Here is a 23,735-nt window from a genome sequence, read left to right as displayed (position 1 = left end):
TTTGGTAAACTGATGTTTTTCTTTGGACATAGACCTGTGGTAAACTGATGGTTTTCTTTGGACATAGACCTGTGTTTGGTAAACTGATGTTTTTCTTTGGACATAGACCTGTGTTTGGTAAACTGATGTTTTTATTTGGACATAGACCTGTGTTTGGTAAACTGATGTTTTTCTTTGGACATAGACCTGTGGTAAACTGATGTTTTTCTTTGGACATAGACCTGTGTTTGGTAAACTAATGTTTTCTTTGGACATAGACCTGTGTTTGGTAAACTGATGTTTTTCTTTGGACATAGACCTGTGTTTGGTAAACTGATGTTTTTCTTTGGACATAGACCTGTGGTAAACTGATGGTTTTCTTTAGATATAGACCTGTGTTTGGTAAACTGATGTTTTTATTTGGACATAGACCTGTGTTTGGTAAACTGATGTTTTTCTTTGGACATAGACCTGTGGTAAACTGATGTTTATCTTTGGACATAGACCTGTGTTTGGTAAACTGATGTTTTTCTTTGGACATAGACCTGTGTTTGGTAAACTGATGTTTTTCTTTGGACATAGCTTTGGACATAGACCTGTGGTAATGTACCAGTACTGACTACATGAAGAAGATAAAGTACCAGTACTGACTACATGAAGAAGATAATGTACCAGTACTGACTACATGAAGAAGATAAAGTACCAGTACTGACTACATGAAGAACATAATGTACCAGTACTGACAACATGAAGAAGATAATGTACCAGTACTGACTACCTGTTTGTGATGACAGTAGTATGATGGTGACACAGATGATAATGATACAGATGATAGTGATACAGATGATGGTGACACAGATGATAGTGACACAGTTGATAGTGACACAGATGATAGTGACACTGACGATGGTGACACGGATGATAGTGACACTGACGATAGTGACACAGTTGATAGTGACACAGATGATAGTGACACTGATGATGGTGACACAGATAATAGTGACACAGTTGATAGTGACACAAATGATAGTGACACACATGATAATGACACAGATGATAGTGACACTGACGATGGTGACACTGACGATGGTGACACAGATGATAGTGACACAGTTGATAGTGACACAGATGATAGTGACACAGATGATAGTGACACTGACCACACCTGATTGTCTGTACAGGAGCAGGGGTGTTTGTGACGACGGTGGTGGTGGGGGCTGTTGCTGCTGTTCGACCCTTCGATGTGATGCAGCGTCCCTTCCTGCGAGATGTGGTCTTCTTCCTGGCTGCTGTCTTCTGGTCCTTCTGCATCATGTGGAGCAGAGAGATCACCACGCTGCAGGCTGCAGGTCGGTCTGTACTGATGCTCTGCTGGGTGGGGTGCTCTGTACTGCAGGGTGGGGTGCTCTGTACTGCTGGGTGGGGTGCTCTGTACTGCAGGGTGGGGTCGGGTGCTCTGTACTGCAGGGTGGGGTCGGGTGCTCTGTACTGCAGGGTGGGGTCGGGTGCTCTGTACTGCAGGGTGGGGTCGGGTGCTCTGTACTGCTTGGTGGGGTGCTTTTTACTGCTGGGTGGGGTCGGGTGCTCTGTACTGCTGGGTGGGGTCGGGTGCTCTGAACTGCTGGGTGGGGTGGGGTGCTCTGTACTGTTTGGTGGGGTGGGTGGGGTGCTCTATACTGCTGGGTGGGGTGGGGTGCTCTGTACTGCTGGGTGGGGTTGGGTGCTCTGTACTGCTGGGTGGGGTCGGGTGCTCTGAACTGCTGGGTGGGGTGGGGTGCTCTATACTGCTGGGTGGGGTTGGGTGCTCTGTACTGCTGGGTGGGGTTGGGTGCTCTGTACTGCTGGGTGGGGTGGGTGGGGTGCTCTATACTGCTGGGTGGGGTGGGGTGCTCTGTACTGCTGGGTGGGGTTGGGTGCTCTGTACTGCTGGGTGGGGTCGGGTGCTCTGAACTGCTGGGTGGGGTGGGTGGGGTGCTCTGTACTGTTTGGTGGGATGGGTGGGGTGCTCTGTACTGCTGGGTGGGGTGGGGTGCTCTGTACTGTTTGGTGGGGTGGGTGGGGTGCTCTGTACTGCTGGGTGGGGTGGGGTGCTTTTTACTGCTGGGTGGGGTCGGGTGCTCTGTACTGCTGGGTGGGGTGGGGTGCTCTGTACTGCAGGGTGGGGTCGGGTGCTCTGTACTGCTGGGTGGGGTCGGGTGCTCTGAACTGCTGGGTGGGGTGGGGTGCTCTATACTGCTGGGTGGGGTTGGGTGCTCTGTACTGCTGGGTGGGGTTGGGTGCTCTGTACTGCTGGGTGGGGTGGGTGGGGTGCTCTATACTGCTGGGTGGGGTGGGGTGCTCTGTACTGCTGGGTGGGGTTGGGTGCTCTGTACTGCTGGGTGGGGTCGGGTGCTCTGAACTGCTGGGTGGGGTGGGTGGGGTGCTCTGTACTGTTTGGTGGGATGGGTGGGGTGCTCTGTACTGCTGGGTGGGGTGGGGTGCTCTGTACTGTTTGGTGGGGTGGGTGGGGTGCTCTGTACTGCTGGGTGGGGTCGGGTGCTCTGTACTGCTGGGTGGGGTGCTCTGTACTGCTGGGTGGGGTGGGTGGGGTGCTCTGTACTGCTGGGTGGGGTGGGTGGGGTGCTCTGTACTGCTGGATGAGGTGCTCTGTACTGCTGGGTGGGGTGGGTGGGGTGCTCTGTACTGCTGGGTGGGGTGCTGTGTACTGCTGGGTGGGGTGCTCTGTACTGCTGGATGAGGTGCTCTGTACTGCTGGGTGGGGTGGGTGGGGTGCTGTGTACTGCTGGGTGGGGTGCTCTGTACTGCTGGGTGGGGTGCTCTGTACTGCTGGGTGGGGTGCTCAGTACTGCTGGGTGGGGTGCTCAGTACTGCTGGGTGGGGTGCTCTGTACTGCTGGATGAGGTGCTCTGTACTGCTGGGTGGGGTGGGTGGGGTGCTGTGTACTGCTGGGTGGGGTGCTGTGTACTGCTGGGTGGGGTGCTGTGTACTGCTGGGTGGGGTGCTGTGTACTGCTGGGTGGGGTGCTCTGTACTGCTGGGTGGGGTGCTCTGTACTGCTGGGTGGGGTGCTGTGTACTGCTGGGTGGGGTGCTCTGTACTGCTGGGTGGGGTGCTCTGTACTGCTGGGTGGGGTGCTCTATACTGCTGGATTCACCCTGCTGTATGATCCACAAGATTCATTGATCCACAGGATTCATCCTGCTGTATAATCCATCCTGCTGTGTGATCAATAGGATTCATCCTGCTCTATGATCCATCCTGCTCTATGATCCACAGGATTCATCCTGCTCTATGTGGTGTACGTGCTGGTGGTGATCATCGGCCGGCTGATCTACCAGCGCCAGAGATCATCACGGTCAGGGGGTGAGTGGACAGTGTTCATGTGTTGTGTTTAGAGGTGTGTTTTGAGGTTTGTGTTGGTTTGACATGTTGTGTTTAGAGGTGTGTTTTGAGGTTTGTGTTGGTTTGACATGATGTGTGTTGTGTTTAGAGGTGTGTTTTGAGGTTTGTGTTGGTTTGACATGTGTTTAGAGGTGTGTTTTGAGGTTTGTGTTGGTTTGACATGATGTGTGTTGTGTTTAGAGGTGTGTTTTGAGGTTTGTGTTGTGTTTGACATGTTGTGTGTTGTGTTGGACATGCTGTGTGTTGTTTGACATGTTGTGTTTGACATGTTGTGTTGTGTTTGACATGTTGTGTTGCATTTGACATCTTGTGTGTTGTGTTGGACATGTTGTGTTGTGTTGGACATGTTGTGTGTTGTGTTTGACATGTTGTGTTGTGTTTGACATGTTGTGTGTTGTGTTTGACATGTTGTGTTGTGTTTGACATGTTGTGTTGTGTTTGACATGTTGTGTTGTGTTTGACATCTTGTGTGTTGTGTTTGACATGTGTTGTGTTTGACATGTTGTGTTGTGTTTGACATGTTGTGTGTTGTGTTTGACATGTTGTGTTGTGTTTGACATGTGTTGTGTTTGACATGTTGTGTTGTGTTTGACATGTTGTGTTGTGTTTGACATGTTGTGTTGTGTTTGACATGTTGTGTGTTGTGTTTGACATGTTGTGTTGTGTTTGACATGTGTTGTGTTTGACATGTTGTGTTGTGTTTGACATGTTGTGTTTAACACCTGTTGTGTGTTGTGTATGATAGGTTGTTTGATGTGTGTGTTGTGTTTGACATGTTGACGTGTAGTGTTTGACATGTTGTGTGTTGTGTTTGATGTGTGTTGTGTTTGACATGTTGTGTGCTGTGTTATACATGTTGTGTGTTGTTGTGTTTGATATATTGTGTGTTGTGTTTGATAAGTAATGTGTGTTGTGTTTGATATGTTTTGTGTTGTGTTTGATAAGCAATGTGTGTTGTGTTTGATATGTTATGTGTTGTGTTTGATAAGTCATGTGTTCTGTTTGATGTCATGTGTGTTGTGAATAAGTTATGTGTGTGTTGTTTGATAAGTTATGTCCGTTGTATTTGATATGCTGTGTGTGTTTTAGTTGTGTTTGATATGTTCTGTTTGCTGTGTTTGATATGTTGGGTGTGTTGTATTGGTGTTTATGTGCATTGTATTGGAGTTTGGTATGTCAAGTGTGTTGTACTGGAGTTGGTATGTCAGGTGTGTTGTACTGGAGCTGGTATGTCAAGTGTGTTGTATTGGAGCTGGTATGTCAAGTGTGTTGTACTGGAGTTGGTATGTCAAGTGTGTTGTATTGGAGCTGGTATGTCAGGTGTGTTGTATTGGAGTTGGTATATCAAGTGTGTTGTATTGGAGCTGGTATGTCACGTGTGTTGTATTGGAGTTGGTATGTCAAGTGTGTTGTACTGGAGCTGGTATGTCAACTGTGTTGTACTGGAGCTGGTATGTCAAGTGTGTTGTATTGGAGCTGGTGTGTCAGGTGTGTTGTATTGGAGTTGGTATGTCAAGTGTGTTGTATTGGAGTTGGTATGTCAAGTGTGTTGTATTGGAGTTGGTGTGTCAGGTGTGTTGTATTGGAGTTGGTATGTCAAGTGTGTTGTATTGGAGTTGGTATGTCAAGTGTGTTGTACTGGAGCTGGTATGTCAAGTGTCAAGTGTGTTGTACTGGAGCTGGTATGTCAAGTGTGTTGTACTGGAGCTGGTATGTCAAGTGTGTTGTACTGGAGCTGGTATGTCAAGTGTGTTGTACTGGAGCTGGTATGTCAAGTGTGTTGTATTGGAGTTGGTATATCAAGTGTGTTGTATTGGAGCTGGTATGTCAGGTGTGTTGTATTGGAGTTGGTATGTCAAGTGTGTTGTACTGGAGCTGGTATGTCAAGTGTGTTGTACTGGAGCTGGTATGTCAAGTGTGTTGTACTGGAGCTGGTATGTCAAGTGTGCTGTACTGGTAAGAAGGGTAGTGGTAAGGATGGTGTGTGGTCTTCACCGCATACAAAACTGTGCTGCTCGACTCGTCCTCAGAAAGAAAAGATCTGAGCACATCACTCCTCTTTTGCAACATCTCCACTGGCTCCCTGTCTCACACAGAATAAAGTACAAGATCAGCACACTGTGATATAAATGTATTCACAAATCTGCCCCTTCCTATCTCTGTGGCTGCCCTCACCTCTACACTCCATCTCGCTCACTACGATCGGCTTCGGATCCACTCTGTTTACGCGTACCCAGATTCAAACACTTGACTGTTTATGCATGCGTGTGAATGATTGGTGCGAAAGCGTTTGATTTGTCTCTGCACAAGATTCAGCGCTGAATAAATACCATTATTATTATTATTATTATTATTATTATTATTATTATTATTAAGAAAGGTGCTGGTAAGAAGGATGGTGTGTGATGGTAAGAAGAGGGGTGGTAAGAAGGATGGTAGGTGGTGGTAAGGAGGGTGGTTTGTGGTGGTAAGAAGGATGGTGTGTGGTGGTAAGAAGGGTGGTGTGTGGTGGTAAGAAGGGTGGTGGTAAGAAGGATGGTGTGTGGTGGTAAGAAGCGTTGTGGTAAGAAGGGTGGTGTGTGGTGGTAAGAAGGGTGGTGGTAAGGAGGGTAGTGTTTGATGGTAAGAAGCGTGGTGGTAAGAAGGGTGGCGTGTGGTGGTAAGGAGGGTAGTGTTTGATGGTAAGAAGCGTGGTGGTAAGAAGGGTGGTGTGTTGTGGTAAGAAGGGTGGCGTGTGGTGGTAAGAAGGGTGGCGTGTGGTGGTAAGGAGGGTGGTGTGTGGTGGTAAGAAGGGTGGTGTGTGGTGGTAAGAAGGGTGGTGTGGTGGTAATGAGGGTGGTGTGTGGTGGTAATGAGGGTGATGTGTGATGGTTAGAAGGGTGGTGTGGTGGTAAGAAGGGTGGTGTGTTGTGGTAAGAAGGGTGGCGTGTGGTGGTAAGAAGGGTGGCGTGTGGTGGTAATGAGGGTGGTGTGTGGTGGTAATGAGGGTGGTGTGTGATGGTAAGAAGGGTGGTGTGGTGGTAAGAAGGGTGAGGTGTTGTGGTAAGAAGGGTGAGGTGTTGTGGTAAGGAGGGTGGTGTGTTGTGGTAAGAAGGGTGGTGTGGTGGTAAGAAGGGTGAGGTGTTGTGGTAAGAAGGGTGAGGTGTTGTGGTAAGGAGGGTGGTGTGTGATGGTAAGAAGGGTGGTGTGGTGGTAAGAAGGGTGAGGTGCTGTGGTAAGAAGGGTGGCGTGTGATGGTAAGAAGGGTGGTGTGGTGGTAAGAAGGGTGAGGTGCTGTGGTAAGAAGGGTGAGGTGTTGTGGTAAGGAGGGTGGTGTGTTGTGGTAAGAAGGGTGGCATGTGGTGGTAAGAAGGGTGGGGTGTTGTGGTAAGAAGGGTGGCGTGTGGTGGTAAGCAGGGTGGTGTGTGGTGGTAATGAGGGTGGTGTGTGATGGTAAGAAGGGTGGTGTGGTGGTATGAAGGGTGGTGTGTGGTGGTAAGAAGGGTGGCGTGTGGTGGTAAGAAGGGTGGTGTGTGGTGGTAATGAGGGTGGTGTGTTGTGGTAAGGAGGGTGGTGTGTGATGGTAAGAAGGGTGGTGTGTGGTGGTAAGAAGGGTGGTGGTAAGAAGGGTGGTGTGTGGTGGTAAGGAGGGTGGTGTGTTGTGGTATGGAGGGTTGTGTGTGGTGGTAAGGAGGGTGGTGTGTGGTGGTAAGAAGGGTGGTGGTAAGGAGGGTGGTGGGTGGTGGTAAGAAGGGTGGTGGTAAGGAGGGTGGTGTGTGGTGGTATGGAGGGTGGTGTGTTGTGGTAAGAAGGGTGGTGGTAAGGAGGGTGGTATATGGTGGTAAGATGGGTGGTGGTAATGAGGGTGGTGTGGTGGTAAGAAGGGTGGTGGTAAGGAGGGTGGTGGGTGGTGGTAAGAAGGGTGGTGGTATGGAGGGTGGTGTGTATGACAGTGTCCAGGTGCATGTGTATATGTTGCAGATGACTGTCAGGAAGATGAATCGTCTGAAGAGAGAAGAGCCATCACTGAGTCAGGTGAGCTGCTGGCATGACCTGCTTCATGTGTTGGTGGTTGAAAATACATATGTGGTTCATGCATTTGTGGCGAAAAGATGCAAAGATTTGTGAATGAACAGAAAAAGGGATAATTTTTTATACCATGGCATGGTTCTTTTTGTCAGAGTGGATTATATGTATTATGAAGTTATTTGTCAGAGTTGAGGATAATATGTAGTATGATTTCTTTTTCTTTTTCCCATTGCCAAAATTCAGCTATGCAGCCAGGACTATCTAAACCTGGCATTGGTAAAGATGGAAGATAGATGTTTGATGGTACTTACAGATGGTACTTACAGATGTGGTGAATGTTCAGATACTGATGGTACTTACAGTTTGAATAATCATATGTTGATGGTACTTGTAGATGGTGAATGTTCAGATGTTGATGGTACTTTTAGATAGTGAATGAATGATCAAATATTGATGGTACTTACAGATGGTGAATGAATAATCAGATGTTGGTACTTACAGATGGTGAATGATCAGATTTTGGTGGTACTTAGAGGTGGTGAATAAATGATCAGATGTTTATGGTGCTTACAGATGTTGGATGTTCAGATGCTGATGGTTCTTACAGATGGTGAAAGTCAGATGCTGATGGTACAGCCTTAACATATGTTGGACATTCAGATGCTGATGGTTCTTACAGATGGTGAAAGTCAGATGCTGATGGTACAGCCTTAAAGATGTTGGACGTTCAGATGCTGATGGTTCTTACAGATGGTGAAAGTCAGATGCTGATGGTACAGCCTTACAGATGTTGGATGTTCAGATGCTGATGGTTGTTACAGATGGTGAAAGTCAGATGCTGATGGTACAGCCTTACAGATGATGAATGTTCAGGTGCTGATGGTACTCACAGATGGTGAATGTTCAGATGCTAGTGGTACAGCCTTACAGATGATGAATGTTCAGATGTTGATGGTACTTACAGATGGTGAATGATCAGATGCTGACGGTACAGCCTTGCAGATGGTGAACGTTCAAATGCTGATGGTAATTATAGATGGTGAATGTTCATATGCTGATGGTACTTATAGATGGCGGATGTTCATACGCTGATGGTACTTATAGATGGCGGATGTTCATACACTGATGGTACTTATAGATGGCGGATGTTCAGATGCTGATGATACAGCCTTACAGATGGTGAATGTTCAGATGCTAATGGTACTTATAGATGGTGAGTGATCACATGCTGGTGGTACAGCCTTACAGATGGTGAATGTTCAGATGCTGGTGGTGCTTATAGATGGCGGATATTCAGATGCTGATGATACAGCCTTACAGATGGTGAATGTTCAGATGCTGGTGGTACAGCCTTACAGATGGTGAATGTTCAGATGCTGATGATACAGCCTTACAGATGGTGAATGTTCAGATGCTGGTAGTACAGCCTTACAGATGGTGAATGTTCATATGCTGGTGGTACAGCCTTACAGATGGCAGATGTTCAGATGCTTTTGTTACTTACAGATTGTGAATGTTCAGATGCTGATGGTATTTATAGATGGCGGATGTTCAGATGCTGATGATACAGCCTTACAGATGGTGAATGATCAGATGCTGATGGTACATACAGAAGGTGAATGATCAGATGCTGATGGTACTTACAGATTGTAAATGATCAGATGCTGATGGTACATACAGAAGGTGAATGATCACATGCTGATGGTACTTACAGAAGGTGAATGATCAGATGCTGATGGTACTTGCAGAAGGTGAATGATCACATGCTGATGGTACTTACAGAAGGTGAATGATCAGATGCTGATGGTACTTGCAGAAGGTGAATGATCACATGCTGATGGTACTTGCAGAAGGTGAATGATCACATGCTGATGGTACTTGCAGAAGGTAAATGATCACATGCTGATGGTACTTACAGATGGTGAATGATCAGATGCTGATGGTGCTTGCAGAAGGTGAATGATCACATGCTGACGGTACATGCAGAAGGTGAATGATCAGATGCTGATGGTACTTGCAGAAGGTGAATGATCACATGCTGATGGTACATACAGAAGGTGAATGATCACATGCTGATGGTACTTACAGAAGGTGAATGATCACATGCTGATGGTACATGCAGAAGGTGAATGATCACATGCTGATGGTACTTACAGAAGGTGAATGATCACATGCTGATGGTACTTGCAGAAGGTGAATGATCAGATGCTGATGGTACATACAGAAGGTGAATGATCAGATGCTGATGGTGCTTGCAGAAGGTGAATGATCACATGCTGATGGTGTTTGCAGAAGGTAAATGATCACATGCTGACGGTACATGCAGAAGGTGAATGATCACATGCTGATGGTGCTTGCAGAAGGTGAATGATCACATGCTGATGGTGCTTGCAGAAGGTGAATGATCAGATGCTGATGGTGCTTGCAGAAGGTGAATGATCACATGCTGATGGTGCTTGCAGAAGGTGAATGATCACATGCTGATGGTGCTTGCAGAAGGTGAATGATCACATGCTGATGGTGCTTGCAGAAGGTGAATGATCACATGCTGATGGTGCTTGCAGAAGGTGAGCGCAGTCCCCTCCTGGCCCCAGACCAGCTGTCGGTGCAGACTGACCCCCCTGTGGAAATCCAGCAGGCAGTGTTGCCGGTGTTGGGGCACAGGGAGGGAGACAGGGGGTCCTCCACACAGCAGTTCTTCTGGGCCATCAACCCCTTCAGCACACAGGACTGGCCACAGCTCAAGATCCACACTAAAGTCTATCAAGTGTTCACGGTGCACTTTGTTGTCCATCTTTTTCTTCTGTCTGTCTTTGTCTCCATGTTTGTACACTGTCATTTCTGGACAGTCAGTTCTCTGTTGTATGACTCTTGTTTGTACACTGTCATTTCTGGACAGTCAGTTCTCTGTTGTATGACTCTTGTTTGTACACTGTCAGTTCTCTGTTGTATGACTCTTGTTTGTACACTGTCATTCCTCTGTTGTATGACTCTTGTTTGTACACTGTCAGTTCTCTGTTGTATGACTCTTGTTTGTACACTGTCATTTCTGGACAGTCAGTTCTCTGTTGTATGACTCTTGTTTGTACACTGTCAGTTCTCTGTTGTATGACTCTTGTTTGTACACTGTCATTCCTCTGTTGTATGACTCTTGTTTGTACACTGTCATTTCTCTGTTGTATGACTCTTGTTTGTACACTGTCATTTCTCTGTTGTATGACTCTTGTTTGTACACTGTCAGTTCTCTGTTGTATGACTCTTGTTTGTACACTGTCATTTCTGGACAGTCAGTTCTCTGTTGTATGACTCTTGTTTGTACACTGTCATTCCTCTGTTGTATGACTCTTGTTTGTACACTGTCAGTTCTCTGTTGTATGACTCTTGTTTGTACACTGTCAGTTCTCTGTTGTATGACTCTTGTGGTTTTGGAATAGCCTTCAGTTTGGGGTCTGTTTGACTCCTGTGGTCTGTGAATTGTCTGACTCCTGTGGTCTGTGAATTGTTTGTTTGACTTCTGTTGCCTGTGGATTGTCTGTTGTCTGACTCCTGTGGTCTGTGAATTGAATTGTTTGTTTGACTTCCATGGTTGTTTGACGCCTGTGGTCAGTGAATTGTCTGTTGTCTGACGTTTGTGGTCTTTGAATTGTCTGACTTCCTTAGCCTGTGAATTATCTGTTTGACTCCTGTGGTCTCTGAACTGTTTCACTCCTGTGGTCTGTGAATTGTCTGTTGTCTGACTCCTGTGGTCTGTGAACTGTTTGACTCCTGTGGTCTGTGAATTGTCTGTTGTCTGACTCCTGTGGTCTGTGAATTGTCTGTTGTCTGACTCATTTGGCCTGTGAATTGTCTGTTTGACTCCTGTGGCCTGTGAATTGTCTGTTTCTGACTCCTGTGGTCTGTGAATGGTTTGTTTGACTCCTGTGGTCTGTGAATTGTCTGTTGTCAGACTCCTATGGTCTGTGAATTGTTTGTTTGACTCCTGTGGTCTGTGAATTGTCTGTTTGAATCCTGTGGTCTGTTAAACTCCTGTGGTCTGTGAACTGTCTGACTCTTGTGGTCTGTGAATTGTCTATTTCACTCCTATGGTCTGGTAATTGTCTGGATCTTGTGGTCTGTGAACTGTCTGTTTTACTCCTGTAGTCTGTGAATTGTCTGGCTCCTGTGGTCTGTGAATTGTCTATTTGACTCCTATGGTCTGTGAATTGTATGGATCTTGTGGTCTGTGAATTGTCTGTTTGACTCCTGTGGTCTGTGAATTGTCTATTTCACTCCTGTGGTCTGGTAATTGTCTGGATCTTGTGGTCTGTGAATTGTCTGTTTGACTCCTGTGGTCTGTGAACTGTCTATTTGACTCCTGTGGTCTGTGAATTGTCTGGCTCCTGTGGTCTGTGAATTGTCTGGCTCCTGTGGTCTGTCCTGTGGTCTGTGAATTGTCTGGCTCCTGTGGTCTGTGAATTGTCTATTTGACTCCTGTGGTCTGTGAACTGTCTATTTGACTCCTGTGGTCTGTGAATTGTCTGGCTCCTGTGGTCTGTGAATTGTCTATTTGACTCCTGTGGTCTGTGAATTGTCTGGCTCCTGTGGTCTGTGAATTGTCTATTTGACTCCTGTGGTCTGTGAACTGTCTATTTGACTCCTGTGGTCTGTGAATTGTCTGGCTCCTGTGGTCTGTGAATTGACTATTTGACTCCTGTGGTCTGTGAACTATTTGACTCCTGTGGTCTGTGAATTGTCTGGCTCCTGTGGTCTGTGAATTGTCTGTTTGATTCCTGTGGTCTGTGAATTGTCTATTTGACTCCTGTGGTCTGTGAATTGTCTGGCTCCTGTGGTCTGTGAATTGTCTATTTGACTCCTGTGGTCTATGAACTGTCTATTTGACTCCTGTGGTCTGTGAATTGTCTGGCTCCTGTGGTCTGTGAATTGTCTGGCTCCTGTGGTCTGTGAATTGTCTGGCTCCTGTGGTCTGTGAATTGTCTATTTGACTCCTGTGGTCTGTGAACTGTCTATTTGACTCCTGTGGTCTGTGAATTGTCTGGCTCCTGTGGTCTGTGAATTGTCTGTTTGACTCCTGTGGTCTGTGAACTGTCTATTTGACTCCTGTGGTCTGTGAATTGTCTGGCTCCTGTGGTCTGTGAATTGTCTGGCTCCTGTGGTCTGTGAACTGTCTGTTTGACTCCTGTGGTCTGTGAACTGTCTATTTGACTCCTGTGGTCTGTGAATTGTCTGGCTCCTGTGGTCTGTGAATTGTCTGTTTGACTCCTGTGGTCTGTGAATTGTCTATTTGACTCCTGTGGTCTGTGAATTGTCTGGCTCCTGTGGTCTGTGAATTGTCTATTTGACTCCTGTGGTCTGTGAATTGTCTATTTGACTCCCGTGGTCTGTGAATTGTCTGGCTCCTGTGGGCTTCCAAATTGTCTGGCTCCTGTGGGCTTCCAAATTGTCTAACTCCTGTGGGCTTCCAAATTGTCTGGCTCCTGTGGGCTTCCAAATTGTCTAACTCCTGTGGGCTTCCAAATTGACCTTGTCCCCTTCTGGTTCAGGGCCACAGTACTGGTCAAACTGTTATCATGTTGGTTGTCTCCCTTGAGCCCTAGTGGCGTGGTCAGAGGGATAGAATCAGTAATGTGAACTGGTGTGAATTGTGTACTGAGTGGGCTGTGATAGAATCAGTAATGTGTACTGGTGTGAATCATGTACTGAGTGGGCTGTGATAGAATCAGTAATGTGTACTGGTGTGAATTGTGTACTGAGTGGGCTGTGATAGAATCAGTAATGTGTACTGGTGTGAATTGTGTACTGAGTGGGCTGTGATAGAATCAGTAATGTGTACTGGTGTGAATCATGTACTGAGTGGGCTGTGATAGAATCAGTAATGTGTACTGGTGTGAATCGTGTACTGAGTGGGTTGTGATAGAATCAGTAATGTGTACTTGTGTGAATCGTGTACTGAGTGGGCTGTGATAGAATCAGTAATGTGTACTGGTGTGAATTGTGTACTGAGTGGGCTGTGATAGAATCAGTAATGTGTACTGGTGTGAATTGTTCACTGAGTGGGCTGTGATAGAATCAGTAATGTGTACTGGTGTGAATCGTGTACTGAGTGGGTTGTGATAGAATCAGTAATGTGTACTGGTGTGAATTGTTCACTGAGTGGGCTGTGATAGAATCAGTAATGTGTACTGGTGTGAATCATGTACTGAGTGGGCTGTGATAGAATCAGTAATGTGTACTGGTGTGAATTGTGTACTGAGTGGGCTGTGATAGAATCAGTAATGTGTACTGGTGTGAATTGTGTACTGAGTGGGCTGTGATGTGAATTGTGTACTGAGTGGGCTGTGATAGAATCAGTAATGTGTACTGGTGTGAATTGTTCACTGAGTGGGCTGTGATAGAATCAGTAATGTGTACTGGTGTGAATCGTGTACTGAGTGGGTTGTGATAAAATCAGTAATGTGTACTGGTGTGAATTGTTCACTGAGTGGGCTGTGATAGAATCAGTAATGTGTACTGGTGTGAATTGTTCACTGAGTGGGCTGTGATAGAATCAGTAATGTGTACTGGTGTGAATCATGTACTGAGTGGGCTGTGATAGAATCAGTAATGTGAACTGGTGTGAATTGTTCACTGAGTGGGCTGTGATAGAATCAGTAATGTGTACTGGTGTGAATCATGTACTGAGTGGGCTGTGATAGAATCAGTAATGTGTACTGGTGTGAATTGTGTACTGAGTGGGCTGTGATAGAATCAGTAATGTGTACTGGTGTGAATTGTGTACTGAGTGGGCTGTGATAGAATCAGTAATGTGTACTTGTGTGAATTGTGTACTGAGTGGGTTGTGATAGAATCAGTAATGTGTACTGGTGTGAATTGTGTACTGAGTGGGCTGTGATAGAATCAGTAATGTGTACTGGTGTGAATTGTGTACTGAGTGGGCTGTGATAGAATCAGTAATGTGTACTTGTGTGAATTGTGTACTGAGTGGGTTGTGATAGAATCAGTAATGTGTACTGGTGTGAATTGTGTACTGAGTGGGCTGTTTCCCCAAATGATATTACGGGTCAGTCCATTTAGAGAAAAGAGAAATAATAGGTATATAATAGTGAAGTATACGAATACTTATTCCAAACAACTTGGAGATTAACGGAACATACATTGCAGCCCCCACACTACCAAACGGGACTTTGTTAGGTTAGGTTTAGATCCACTAGTACTTGACACAGTTTAGAATTAAAAGACGTGGCCTCTCAACTGGATGTATTAAAGTATTCACAAATGAAGAAAAATGAACTAATTACAGCAGTGCAGCAAGAAATGCAGTGCCTAAGGAATACATGCACTGCTTCAGAAAAGTTAAGCAATGTTATCTCCAACAACAAAAACAAGAAGCATGTGATGTCAGTCTTCAATCTTAGACTTGTTTGAAGATTGGCGTGGAATTCAAGCCAATTACATATCAAGGGCCTGGTGCGTGGCATTCAAGCCAATTACATATCAAGGGCCTGGTGTGTAGCATTCAAGCCAATTACATATCAAGGGCCTGGTGCATGGCATTCAAGCCAATTACATATCAAGGGCCTTAGGGCCTGGTGCATGGCATTCAAGCCAATTACATATCAAGGGCCAGATGCGTCAAAACAGTGCTTGGACAAAGTTTACAAAATATTTTGGTTTGCAAAGAAAGAGCTAAAAATTCCCCAGAAAATGATCATAACCCTAAATGAAAAGACTTCTACCATGCAGTCACTTGTCATCTTTGTGATTTATACATCATGACTGTGACATCTGTAGATCTATAGATCCTGACCATGACATCATCTATTGATCCTGACAATGAGTTTGTCTGTAGATTCTTACTGTGACATTGTCTATAAATCCTGGCTGACATCATCTGTAGATATATAAATCTAATTGGTATATATATGTGTGTATGTGTGTGTTGTGTGTGTGTGTGTGTATTACCTACTTATTTATTTATATACATGTGATATGTTTAAAACTTTGATTTGTGGTGCAATTATGACAGGTTGTTATATTTATGAGTGTACTGAGGTAGTGCTTTGCAAGGTGTTTTGTTTTTTTGTTGTTGTTTTTTAATGGAAGGATGAGTGTGTGTGTGTAGGGAGTGGGGGTGGGGGGGGATTATGCTTAGGCCTGTAGGTATTTTTCCAAAGGACGGGGATTGTAGGGGAGGGGGGGTGGGGGGGTGAAGAAGTTGTGTTAGGGCTTTTGATCAGTACGAAGGGATGAAAGTTGTTCTGTGATGCCTCTTATTTTGTGTGAACTACAGAAGTGCTGCTTTTTGGTTAATTCATGTTTTAGTCTGGTGATATTTGTTTGTATGTGTGTGAGTGGTGTGGGAAGATGTGCAATGCCGCTTGGCTGACTAAAATGGAGAGGCATGTGAATTTCAGTAATCTGTATATTTGTATATAGCTATTTCCGTTTGATGTCATTTAATTTATCTTTTTTATTTTCTATTCATTTTATTTGTTTGTTGTTTTCTTCTAATGTTGGACATGTGCTGCTGTCAAAAAGAAAATCTCTGTACCAAAGTATAGACAATAAAGTTTGTGTAAATCCTAAAAATGACACTTGTCTGTAGATCTGTAGATCCTGATCCTGATGTAATCTCTGGATCCTGACCATGACATCATCTGTAGATCCTGATTGTGACATTCTCTATAGGTCAGATCCTAACTGTGACATCATCTATAGATATATAAATCCTCACCATGATATCATCTGTAGATATATAGATCGTGACTGACATCATATGTAGATCCTGACTGTGACATAATCTGTAGATCCTGATGGTGAGATCATCTATAGATCAGTAAATCCTGACTTTGACATCGACCGTGACATCATCTGTAGATCACTAGATCCTGACTTTGACATCTATATATCCTGACTTTGACATCATCTATGGATCCTGAATGTGACATGTACATCCTGACTATGACATCATTAAAAGATCCTGACTGTGACACCATCTACAGATCCTGACCTTGACATCTACAGATCCTGACCTTGACATCTATAGATCCTGACCATGACATCATCAATAAACCCTGACTGACACCACATATAGATCTTGATTGTGAGACCATCTATAGATCTTGACTGTGACATCTGTTGATCTATAGATCCTTACCATGACACCACCTATAGATCCTGACTGTAACATAATCAATAGATAGAGAGAGAGAGAGATCATGACTGTTACATTATCTATAGATTCTGACCATGACATTATCTATAGATATATAGATCCTGACTGTGACATTATCTATAGATGCTGACTGTGACATCATATGTAGATCATGATCTATAGAACCTGACCATGACATCATCTTTAGATCATGATTGTGACATCTATAAATCAATAGATCCTGACTGTGACATCTTTAGATCCTGATTGTGACATCATCTATAGATCAATAGATCCTGACTGTGACATCATATTTAGATCCTGATTGTGACATATGTAGACCCTGATTGTGACATCTGTAGATGTAGCTTTTCCCTTCATTTTGATGATGTGATTGTGATGATGTTGATGATAATTATGTTGATGTGATGATGATGTTGATGTGATGGTGTTGACATTATGCTGATGTGATGGTGATGGTGTTGATGTGGTGGCAGTGATGGTGATGATGTCTGTGTGATGGTGATGATGTGATGGTGATGTAGTGGCAATGATGTTTATGTGATGGTGATGATGTTTATGTGATGGAGATGATGATGATATTGATGATGATGGGGATATCATGATGTTGATGTGATGGAGATGATGATGATATTGATGATGATGGGGATGTCATGATGTTGATGTGATGGAGATGATGTTGATGTGATGGAGATGGTGATGATATTGATGATGATGGGGATGTCATGATGTTGATGTGATGTTGCAGTGCCCCATGGTATTTTTCCTGAAGCTGACAGTGCCAGTGGTGGATGATGATGGTGATGACATGAAAGGCTGGAACCGCCATCTGAACTCACTGCACTGCTTCACTGGTCCCACCTTCTTCGTCTTCGCCACAGATTGTAAGTGTGGGTCACCTTCACCTAGATACAGATTGTAAGTGTGGGTCACCTTCACCTAGATACAGATTGTAAGTGTGGGTCACCTTCACCTAGTTACAGATTGTAAGTGTGGGCCACCTTCACCTAGTTACAGATTGTAAGTGTGGGTCACCTTCACCTAGCCACAGATTGTAAGTGTGGGCCACCTTCACCTCGATACAGATTGTAAGTGTGGGTCTCCTTCACCTAGCCAAAGATTGTAAGTGTGGGTCACCTTCACCTAGCCACAGATTGTATGTGTGGGCCACCTTCACCTAGCCACAGATTGTAAGTGTGGGTCACCTTCACCTAGTTACAGATTGTAAGTGTGGGTCACCATCACCTAGCCACAGATTGTAAGTGTGGGCCACCTTCACTTAGATACAGATTGTAAGTGTGGGTCACCTTCACCTAGATACAGATTGTAAGTGTGGGTCACCTTCACCTAGCCACAGATTGTAAGTGTGGGTCACCTTCACCTAGCCACAGATTGTATGTGTGGGTCACCTTCACCTAGCCACAGATTGTATGTGTGGGTCACCTTCACCTAGCCACAGATTGTATGTGTGGGTCACCTTCACCTAGCCACAGATTGTATGTGTGGGTCACCTTCACCTAGGTACAGATTGTAAGTGTGGGTCACCTTCACCTAGTTACAGATTGAAAGTGTGAGTCACCTTCACCTAGCCACAGATTGTAAGTGTGGGTCACCTTCACCTAGATACAGATTGTAAGTGTGGGTCATTTTAACCTAGCCACAGATTGTAAGTGTGGGTCATTTTAACCTAGCCACAGATTGTAAGTGTGGGTCACCTTCACCTAGATGCAGATTGTAAGTGTGGGTCATTTTAACCTAGCCACAGATTGTAAGTGTGGGTCACCTTCACCTAGCCACAGATTGTAAGTGTGGGCCACCTTCACCTAGCCACAGATTGTAAGTGTGGGTCACCTTCACCTAGCTACAGATTGTATGTGTGGGTCACCTTCACCTAGCCACAGATTGTAAGTGTGGGCCACCTTCACCTAGCCACAGATTGTAAGTGTGGGTCACCTTCACCTAGCCACAGATTGTATGTGTGGGTCACCTTCACCTAGCCACAGATTGTAAGTGTGGGTCACCTTCACCTAGCTACAGATTGTAAGTGTGGGTCACCTTCACCTAGCCACAGATTGTAAGTGTGGGTCACCTTCACCTAGATACAGATTGTAAGTGTGGGTCATTTTAACCTAGCCACAGATTGTATGTGTGGGTCACCTTCACCTAGTCACAGATTGAAAGTGTGGGTCACCTTCACCTAGATACAGATTGTAAGTGTGGGTCACCTTCACCTAGATACAGATTGTAAGTGTGAGTCATTTTAACCTAGCCACAGATTGTATGTGTGGGTCACCTTCACCTAGTTACAGATTGTAAGTGTGGGTCACCTTCACCTAGCCACAGATTGTAAGTGTGGGTCACCTTCACCTAGCCACAGATTGTAAGTGTGGGTCACCTTCACCTAGTTACAGATTGTAAGTGTGGGTCATTTTAACCTAGCCACAGATAAGTGTGGGTCACCTTCACCTAGCCACAGATTGTAAGTGTGGGTCACCTTCACCTAGCCACAGATTGTAAGTGTGGGTCATTTTAACCTAGCCACAGATAAGTGTGGGTCACCTTAACGTAGTTACAGATTGTAAGTGTGGGTCATTTTAACCTCGCCACAGATAAGTGTGGGTCACCTTCACCTAGCCACAGATTGTAAGTGTGGGTCACCTTCACCTAGCCACAGAGTGTGGGTCACCTTCACCACAGATTCAGTTATGTCAGTGGGTGTTGCAGTGTCTTTACCAAGATGTCAGTGTCTTTACCAAGATGTCAGTGTCTCTACCATGACGTCGGTGTTGCAGTGTCTTTACCAAGATGTCAGTGTCTTTACCATGATGTCAGTGTTGCAGTGTCTTTACCAAGATGTCAGTGTCTTTACCATGATGTCAGTGTCTTTATCATGACGACAGTGTTACAGTGTCTACCAAGATGTCAGTGTCTTTACCATGACATCAGTGTTGCAGTGTCTTTACCAAGATGTCAGTGTCTTTAACATTATGTCAGTGTCTTTATTATAATGTCAGTGTCTTAACAAGATGCCAGTGTCTTTAACATGATGTCAGTGTCTTTGCCATGTACCAATATATGTGCAGAAGTTACTATAGTGATTGTTATAAGAAAAAAAAGATATACCTTATAGTCACAGACAACAGCAAATCTGATTTATTCATGCGTTGATTGTCCTGTGGAAATCGACCACAACAAAATGTTATGTTTTTCCATGTATTATGTAATTTTTCTTGTGTTAGCTTGTTTGTGTTCCATGTGTTATTCTTGTAAACATGACACATTTGGATGTTTCATTGAAAGGAGAGTTGGAGGTAATGGAAAAACGCATGAAAATAATGGATAGTATTAAAATATCTTAGCTAAATTGTCAAGGTGTAGGAAAATATGAAAAAAAAGATGTTTTTCAATATTTAAGAAAAAAACCCAAAAAAACATTCCATATACTTTCTACAAGATACTCATTTCATGCAAAAAAAGGAGTGCCAGATTCAGTCAGAATGATGGGGATATGAATGTGTTTTTTCTTCTCATAACAATAGATCAAGGCTTCAGAATAGTAAATATGTTAAAAGACAACAAAGGTAACTTATTAATTATTGTGATAAAAAAAAAATGGGTAAACTGATTACTTTGGTAAATATATACAGGCCTGGAGTCTTGTGCTCAACCTAGCATAGATTATTACAATTATAGACGTGTTAGTAATGTTAAGGCACAGGGACCTGTTTTGGGACTTATGACAGGAATGGAATTGGTGGATGTATGGAGGGAATTTAATCCTGAAATTCTTTGTTTTTCTTGGAGAAGGTCAAATCCATTGCAACAAAGTCGTGTAGACTTCTTTTGATTTCTGATACACTCAATACAAACATTAAAGATGCAGATATTTTGTGTGGATATCGAAGTGACCGCTCTCTGATTAAGATAGAAATCACCTTTAAACTAAAGCAGAAGAAAAACATACAAGGTTTTGGAAATTTAATTCTTCCTTACTTGGAGACAGTACATACATTAATCTAGTTAATAACACCATTGAATCAGTGAAGGAACAGTATTCTGCCCTTCCATATAAAAGACAAAATATTAAGAATATATCAAATGATCAAATTCATCTGACAATTTCAGATCAGTTATTTCTTGACACGCTTCTCATGGAAATAAGGGCAAAAACAATAAGCTATAGCATCTAATATCACTTACAGTGAAAAGACGTTAAACTAAAGAACGAACAAGCTGTAGCATAAGTTAAAAAAAAAGAAAGCAATAAAATATGAACATATACTAGAAAAAGACATAAAAATGTTAGAGAAAAAGTTCCCATCCAATGAGGATGACTAAAACTATTACAAGAAAAAAGGAAAAGTTGTCAGAAATTAGAAAAATAAAAATGGGGTGAATGATTCTGAGGTCAGAAGTAAAACGGGCATCACAAGGAGGAAAGAGGAATAAAACATGGGGGGAATGATTCTCAGGTCAGAAGTAAAATGGGCATCACAAGGAGGAAAGATGAATAAAACATGGGGGGATGATTCTGAGGTCAGAAGTAAAATGGGCATCACAAGGAGGAAAGATGAATAAAACATGGGGGTGAATGATTCTGAGGTCAGAAGTAAAATGGGCATCACAAGGAGGAAAGAAGAATAAAACATGGGGGGGGGGGGGGGGGTGATTCTGAGGTCAGAAGTAAAATGGGCATCACAAGGAGGAAAGATGAATAAAACATGGGGGGAATGATTCTCAGGTCAGAAGTAAAATGGGCATCACAAGGAGGAAAGATGAATAAAACATGGGGGGAATGATTCTCAGGTCAGAAGTAAAATGGGCATCACAAGGAGGAAAGATGAATAAAACATGGGGGGGTGATTCTGAGGTCAGAAGTAAAATGGGCATCACAAGGAGGAAAGATGAATAAAACATGGGGGGAATGATTCTCAGGTCAGAAGTAAAACGGGCATCACAAGGAGGAAAGATGAATAAAACATGAGGGGGGTGATTCTGAGGTCAGAAGTAAAATGGGCATCACAAGGAGGAAAGATGAATAAAACTTCTGCTCGATGGAGAAAAGACATTATATAAGCAAACACATGTTGAAATTACAGACAAAACAAGGTCGGATGTTATTAGAAACAGATGAAATGTTAAAAGAGACTAAGAAATTTTTTGAAGAACTGTATATGGAAAGAGTAATAGAAGAGGTTAACATCTGACTATGTTAAACAGCTATCAAGGCTAGAAAAATCAGAATCTGATTCATTAGAGGGGGTGATTATGTTAAACAACTATCAAGGCTAGAAAAATCAGACTCTGATTCATTAGAGGGGGTGATTACAAAAGAGGAAGCAGCAAAAGCATTAAGAAAAATGAAAAACGATAAAAGTCCCGGAACAGGCGGGATGACTGTGAATTTTTTCAAGTTTTTTTTTTTTTAAACAGTTGGGTGACTTTGCAGTCCATTCGATAAATGAAGGTTTTATGAAAGGGGAAATGTCGATACACAGAGAGAAGGTGTAATAATAAGTATACCCAAGGGAGACAAGCCCCGAGAAAACCTAAAAAACTGGAGGCCAATTACACTTCTTTATGTAATGTATAAAATTGGATCAGCTATAATAACAAATAGAATTAAAAATGTATTGCCAAAACTCATAAATGAAGACCAAACAGGTTTTTATGACAGGTAGATATATTGGAGAAAACTTGAGAATTATATATGATATGATATACTACTTAGAGAGAAATAATTTACCTGGTTTCCTTGTTTCTACAGATTTTGAAAAAGCATTCGACTCGGTAGATTGGAACTACATGAAAAGAGTCATCTAAGCTTGTGGCTTTGGAAAAGACACATGTCAGTGGATAGCAGCATTCTATTCTGATATCAGATCATGTGTGGTGGTAAACGGGAAGGTATCTAGTAATTTCTGTTCAGATATCAGATTATATGTGGTGGTAAACGGGAAGGTATCTAGTAATTTCTATTCAGATATCAGATCATGTGTGGTGGTAAACGGGAAGGTATCTAGTAATTTCTATTCTGATATCAGATGATATGTGGTGGTAAACGGGAAGGTATCTAGTAATTTCTATTCAGATATCAGATCATATGTGGTGGTAAATGGGAAGGTATCTAGTAATTTTAATGTAAAAAGAGGCTGCCGACAGGGTGATCCTATTTCCCCTTTTCTTTTTCTCCTGTGTGTAGAAATTCTAGCATGTAAAATTTGAGATGATAAGGAAATAAAGGGGATAAAAATATTAGACACTATGTTTAAGCCAATTTGCAGACGACACATCATTTTTTATTTTTTGGAAGGGGACCAGAAATCGAATGAGACGCTATTTGAAACATTAACTGGGTTCCAAGAGATCTCGGGTCTGAAGCTTAATTTTGAGAAAACTACCAATGTTTGGTTGGGGAAAAAGAAAAAATCACCAATTGTTTATTTACCTCATAAGGAAATGGAATGGAACCCTGTGAAGTTTAAAATTCTAGGTAACTGGCTTTCAGTTAATCTTAAAACAGTAAATGTAGTTTCACTGTCAGTTGGGACATTTTTCAGACAGCCAGGAATAGTGTAACAAGCATTGTTGACAGGGCAAGGTCAAAGTTCTACTCTTCTAAAATCCTTGCATGCACCACAGCCAAATAGCTTTTCAACGCTACGAACACTCCTCTCCCTACAACATTTTCGGTGCAGGAACTCCCTCAACAGTTTTCTGACTTCTTCACCGGCAAAACAGCATGCATTCATGAGAAGCTTGACTCTGTTGTGTTTCCTTCTTCACCTGTTAAAGAATGCGTGTACAGTGGTCCTGTTTTAGATTGTTTCCAACCGGTTACTGAAGATTTTGTGAAGAAAGTGTGTTGAGTGCTTGTCCGAAATCCTGTGAGCTTGACCCTGTCTTGTCTTCTTTGTTGGTTGAATGTATTGATGTTCTACAGCCACATATTACTTATGTCATCAATTCTTCCTTACTGTCTGGTTGTTTCCCTGAAAGCTTCAGAATCTGCTGTTGTACATCCACTCATCAAGAAGCCACCTTTGGATCATAATTGTTTGAAAAATTATCGACCTGTCTCTAATCTGTCATTTTTATCAAAACTGCTAGAAAAGATCATATTGTCTCAGCTTTTAGCTCATCTGGAACAAAATGGTTTACTTAATTCCCACCAG

General features: G+C 43.4%; 1 protein-coding gene across 1 annotated transcript in view; it reads left to right on the top strand.

Moving 5' to 3' along the window:
• Positions 1-23,735, top strand: part of LOC143287944 (mitochondrial sodium/calcium exchanger protein-like) — a 105,155-nt gene that overhangs the window by 34,469 nt on the left and 46,951 nt on the right. The window contains exons 7-11 of the mRNA XM_076596185.1: positions 1,161-1,328; positions 3,255-3,341; positions 7,341-7,394; positions 9,953-10,164; positions 17,309-17,444. Of these exons, the coding sequence (XP_076452300.1) occupies positions 1,161-1,328; positions 3,255-3,341; positions 7,341-7,394; positions 9,953-10,164; positions 17,309-17,444 (657 nt within the window). The remainder of the gene's footprint in view (positions 1-1,160; positions 1,329-3,254; positions 3,342-7,340; positions 7,395-9,952; positions 10,165-17,308; positions 17,445-23,735) is intronic.

This window comes from Babylonia areolata, chromosome 12, assembly GCF_041734735.1.
Source record: "Babylonia areolata isolate BAREFJ2019XMU chromosome 12, ASM4173473v1, whole genome shotgun sequence".
Lineage (NCBI taxonomy): Eukaryota > Metazoa > Mollusca > Gastropoda > Neogastropoda > Buccinidae > Babylonia > Babylonia areolata.
Note: the sequence above shows the minus strand (reverse complement) of the source record. Positions and strands in the feature narration are given on the sequence as shown.